This window comes from Macrotis lagotis, chromosome X, assembly GCF_037893015.1.
Source record: "Macrotis lagotis isolate mMagLag1 chromosome X, bilby.v1.9.chrom.fasta, whole genome shotgun sequence".
Taxonomy (NCBI): Eukaryota; Metazoa; Chordata; class Mammalia; order Peramelemorphia; family Peramelidae; genus Macrotis; species Macrotis lagotis.
The window spans coordinates 183,966,946-183,972,945 of record NC_133666.1 but is presented as its reverse complement, the minus strand read 5'-3'; the positions used below and the strand labels follow the sequence as shown (position 1 = coordinate 183,972,945).

Below are 6,000 nucleotides of genomic sequence, written 5' to 3'. Positions count from 1 at the left end.
TCTTGAGAGCTCATACATTTAATAGGATTTAAGGAAAATTCCAAAACAGAACCTAAGCTCCAACACCTGAAGATGACAAAGGCAACATCACTCAGCAATGTAAGCAATACAATTTTAATTCTGACCAGTGCAGCTACAGGCCCTCTTCTTTCCACTGTTCTGCTGGCATTAAAACATGTCGATATGACATCTTCAGGATAAAAAACAAAGGACACAGAAAGAGATACATAGCATTATGATACAAATGATAAATTATATTTATACAGTAAATAGTGTCAATAGTCAGCACAAATTCAAAAAAGCAGCCTGCTCCAGGATTATGAAAACAGTTTGGTAAATATTTCAGTTGTAACACTTGTAAAAAGTAAGCAAGGTTTGTGTGAGATTCCACTTGTGAAAAATAAACCATATAATTATTCCACAATCTGTGCAATATTAATACATACAGTACACAATTAGAAATAGTAACAGCAAAAGGGAAGATGGAGAATATCATGAGCTGTACTTTGTGTGAGCTCAGAAAAACTGTAAACAGCACAAGATGGAACCCACCCACCCAAAGCCCCCCCACCCCCGACCGGCAGGGTCCCCCTTCCCTTTCCCCCTCCTGTCCTAGGCCTCCTCCAGCACATACTGTGTTTTTCTATAGAGTATAAAACTGATCGAATAAATAACTGACGACCTTTAGGGTTCAAAGTCATACCAAGATTTTTTTTTTGCTTTTTGGTTTTTTTTTTATACAAAAGAATTACTAACACTATTTGAACTTCGGTCAATTTGACCAGTAAGGCTATTTTTGGGTCCCTAACATATCTGACCAAAGCACCTTATTGGGAAAGTTAAAATCCAAGAGGGGAAAAGAAAAACAAAACAAAAATTTCATTTAATTAAAAAAGAGGGAAGGAAGGTGGTTAAAGGAGAGGGAAAGGGAGAACTCACTTACATGATGGCCCATCAGAAGAGAGTAGCATAAGATCCTAAAATGGCTTTAAAACTTCATCACAAAGAACCTTTTTAAATCAGCTAATCCTGCCCTGGTCAGCCACCTCTGGCAAACACTAAGCAAAAACAGCTGAAGCTTTTCCACAGATCCAGGCTGGAAATGAAATAAGTTGCCCTGGAACTTACAGGAAGAATCTTGTTTTCCCATCTACCTTCACCTCAAACTGGCTTCTTGAGTAGCTCACAAACACTGCTTGACATAATTGCTTAAGAATGAATGTGATTTTTCTTGTCCTAGGAGATAAAGTAGTAGAGATTATTCAAAGTGGCTTGGATGAATGGTCTCAAATAAGAGCATGCAAGTAATTATTCCAGACTCACAGCCTTCTATTCCCACCACTACTATTTTCAGCTATAAAGCTCAGTTACTCTCCCCGATTCTAAGAGAAAATTATTTTGAAAAAAAAAAATCCCTAATACTCTTATAAATATTATGTGACTAAAAAGCCACTGAACTTGTAAGGACATATTTAAAACATACTAACAGAATTTTTTAAATTGAGAATTAATTTATGAACAAACCCAAAGAATAAAGAGTGAACCTTCTTGCCACAGCTCAACTAGAAAGTGCATTTTTCATATGCCAATACCAAGACCTAGAAAATTTCTACTCTTAGAAGTGAGTTGCTTCTGGACTACAACAGCTAACTTCAGGGGATAGTAGGGCAGGGCATAAAAAAAATTAATGCATTTTTGTTGATAATATAACATATTTTTTTCTCATGTAAAATCTCAGATGAGCATTCTTAAATCTGCCTTTATATATATATATATATATATTCAAAATTCAAAATTCATAGGTAGAGGGATCAGTATGTGTTAATATACACATTTTTAATATTTTGAGGACTCTGTAGGACTGACACCAGTGGCTATAGTAAAGTTTGGACTATTTTCTGAACCTCAGGTAAAGGGCACAGCTCAATCCCCTAGTTGCTTACTATACCTTCCTTCTGTGTCATGGTATTTTAGGTTATTTCAATATATACAGTTAGAGCACAGCTGCAAATCTAGTTCTGACATTCCCCTGCCTCTCTTCCCATTAAGCAATGTTCTGACAAGAGACTTAGTTGGGTCCAGAACTCTAAAACATGCACCTCTGAATGTAACTTGTGGAGTATTGGAAGGTGGTGAGTGAATATAATTATTGCGGGGAAAAGACTGGCCACAGTAGAGAAAATCAGTTTTGTATACAAATGTCATTAAATCCTCTTTAACTCAAGCAAGGATTAAGATAGATGAAATAAAAAATAATGCAGAGTTAAAGATGTGCTGTTCAATTCAAGTTGTAAAAAGAACTAACTGTTAATCTGGAAAGTGCCCTTTGTAAAAAGTAATTAGTTGATAAAAATTTAGAGTCACATTCATACATTAGAATTTTTTAAATTTCAGGTTGTTGATATCATAGTAAGAAAAATAGCCTCTCTCAAGATCTACCTACAAAGGCTAAAAGTTGGTTCAGTTTGGAAAACTACCAAAAAGGGGAAAAAAGGAAAAGGCAACTTGAGGCTGATTTTTTAAAATAAATGTCATATTAGTAAGTGTAATCAAATTACCATCTTTTTTTTCTATAAAGTCTCAAGAATTTGTTTTAATTTTTCATTATGAATTGTTGTTCAAAGTGTTATAGTGTTTTTCTTTCTTTTAAAATTCCCTTACAGAAACAGAGGTAAAAACCATAAATAAGAACATTTTAAACCATAAAAATGACACCTGCCAATATTTTAATTTCAGCCAGACCTGATAAAATTCTATCAAAACTAGACAGTTAAATAAGAACCACATTATAAAAATGTTAGCAAAAAGGACTAGTAGATAATTTTGCAAACTCAAATAAGAAACTGTACTAAAAACAAAATATGTGCAAAAGTATACAAGAATAACTGCATATAGCAAGGTTAAGCCTGAATTAGTTTTAAAACTTGCCCTAGTGAATTTAATGCGAGTTGTTTCATTGTATTTTTCTTTTAACTCACGTGTAAGTCAAATAAAAATAAAATACACACAAAACTTTCAAAGAGTCACTACTGGACAAGCACAGAGCGGAAGCCTCATGTAGCACAAGTGTAGCATGCCACCCCCAGAAAGTTCACTAAGAGATCCCATAGAGTAGTGTATAAGATTAACACTGCAGACATCATATCTTATGCCTGACAGCGTAAGAACTCTCAAGTGAAGTTTTGGAGCAAACCTGCTTTCCGCATCCAAAGTTATGAGAAGAAAGTGGCATGATTTTGTGTTGCAAGGTTTGATGTGTAAATCTGGTCTTCTGTATGCCCAACTATTCTCCTAAGAATAAGGACTATGGGTGAACCAACAGTCAGGAACTGTAGAGTTATGTGCAAAAAGCGGTCACTAGCACTCTGTCTTATATCTCCAATGATTAAGAGAAATGACTAATGCAGGGGACAATTTTAGAATACAGCACATTGTTCTGACATTTGTCAAAAAGTATAGAGGGAGATGAAATGGTGGGCTTTCTCCCTGGAGGGTGCTGATAACCAATACAGACAGATCAATTTCACTTCTGGGTCATCAGAACATGCCTGATGAACTGAAGTTAGGGACTATCTGCCAAGACTAGAGTTAGATGAACCAGTGGAGGCCAACTCTTCCCAAAGTCATGACTGTAAACCACAAATTTATGTTCAAATCTCTTGCACATCATTTAGTCCAAACAGAGTTTTGTTCATTTTAATCCAACGAAGACTTCAATCTGCAAAATGTTCTGGAAAGGAAGCTCTGTTCATCTGGGATGTTATAAAAGGAAAGGGTTGGTTGTACTTGTAGACTGGGATGCAGGTGGAGGAATTCCTGTACTATGAAGAGGTTGGGACATAGATCCTGACAGGGTTATCCCTTGGCCCATTCTAGTCAGAGACGTCACATTGCCCAAAGATGGTACTGGTGCCATTCCAACAGCTACTGGTGCCATGGAAGGCAAAGGTATTGGCTCCATGTTCATTGATGACATAGTACTGAAAGAAGGACTTGTTCCCATGATGGGGCTTGCTCTCATCTGATTTAATGTCAGGGGCTGAGGCTGATTCACCTGGAAAGGATTGATTGGAGTTGGTGCTGTGGAAGAACCTATTAAAATGGAAGAAATTCAAGATTAGTAACTCTTTGAAAGAAGGTACTGCCCATTGCAGAGATCTGGAATCATAAATATGTAACTTTCTTTGAGAATAAGGAAGAAAATAGATACAAGATCTCTCACTAAAAGTGAATAGCAATCCTTGCTACTAGGGAGGCTAAGGTAGTTGCTTGAATGTGGGAGTTCTGAATGTAGAACTAAGTCTGGCATCATTATAGTGAATCCATGGGAATTGGGGCCATTATGCTGATGAGAAAGAGGCAAATTGTTCAGATTAGAGACAGAGAAGGCCAAGGCTACTAAGGCAATCAATCAGCTGTGATAGAAGTCTCAGAGAAGTCACTATGTTTTCAGCTTGAGAAAGGGAGACCCAGTTTCAAAAAAAAAAAAAAAAAATCAACAATAACCAAAACCAAACCCACACCCACCCCAACTACACCTAGATTCACCACAAATGAGTTTTATTCTTCAAAGAAAACACCTTAGCTACACAAAGCTGGCAAAGTTAATAATGCATTCATAAACTGAATCTTAGACCTCTCAGAAGCAATTTAGTCAACCATACTTGAATAAGAATCTCCCCTACACACCACACACACACACACACACACACACACACACAGACACACATATATATCTATTATCCATTTTGGGCTTGTTTGAATTACAGAGGGCTACAGTTTATGTGTTAGCACAGGTTTTGAAAAAATCCTGTGGTGGAAAATCAAGATCTGTGTGCTTTTATAATTTTTGGCATGCATTTATTCTCTATCTTCTAAGCATTTCTTAATTTTTGTTGTTGATCTGTAGTGTTAACTTTTGAAGTTTATGTACTTTATTTTAAAAGACTACTATATCACTTTTGGAAGTCTCTTGGTGTTTAGATGAAGTGCAGATGCAGATTTCAAAAATAGCAGTACATTTAAAATGCAACTCTATTACAGATTAGACACTAAAATACACATTCTTCATTTCTTAGAGGATTAAACTAATTCACTTATTAAGTTTTAAAAAGAAACCTAAAACACAAATACATACACACACACATCCAGCAAGTGGTCATTCAACTTTTGCATTAATATCTCCCAAGAGATATTAATCCACTCCCTCTGGAGGCAGTTCATTCTACTGTGGATATCTCTTAATTTTTAATTTTATTTATTTAAAGCAATGAGGTTAAGTGATTTGCCCAAGGTCACACAGCTAGGCAATTATTAAGTGTTTGAGGCCAGTTTTGAACTCAGGTTCTCCTGATTCCAGGGCTGGTGCTCTATCCACTGAGCCACCCAGCCGCCCCAAGTTTCTCTTTTTATCAGGCATGGTTTTGCCTCACTACTATTTACACTTATTCTTAATTGTGCCTCAAGGGACAAATCTATGTGACAGCTCTATACCAAATACATGAAAACGGCTTTCTTTCCCCTCGAACTCCTCTCTTTTCCATTCCCTGAATCTGAACCTTATATGGCATAATTTAATGGCCTTCTGCCAACACAGCTAGCTTCCTCTAGCTATTTTATCAATGTCTTCCCTAAAAAATGTGGCATTTAGAACTGAAGATAATATTCTAGATATGGTCTGACAAGAACAGAGTACAGTTGGATTTTATCATCACTCTAGTCCTCCCTGGAAATTATTTTCAAGTCAAATTTCTATTTGATTACTTAGAGATTAGTTTACAAGCCACAGAAGAAATGTTCTGCCATTATTTTATAGCTACATTTTGGGGGGATATAACACAATTAAGAAAGGAAGGGAGAAGAGAGAGAGAACACCACCTTAATGAGGTGAAGTTTGTTCTAAAGGCAGATGAGGAAATCCCATACCATTACAGAGTTGGGCAGAGGGGAATGATGACATATAGATGCTACAACTACCTCAGGGATCCTTATGTACAGATT

General features: G+C 36.4%; 1 protein-coding gene across 1 annotated transcript in view; it reads right to left on the bottom strand.

Annotated features, from left to right (window-relative positions):
- Positions 1-593: 593 nt before the first annotated feature.
- Positions 594-6,000, bottom strand: part of EPN2 (epsin 2) — a 93,061-nt gene continuing 87,654 nt past the window's right edge. The window contains 1 exon segment of the mRNA XM_074203620.1: positions 594-4,092. Within this exon segment, the coding sequence (XP_074059721.1) occupies positions 3,761-4,092 (332 nt within the window). The 3' untranslated portion in view covers positions 594-3,760.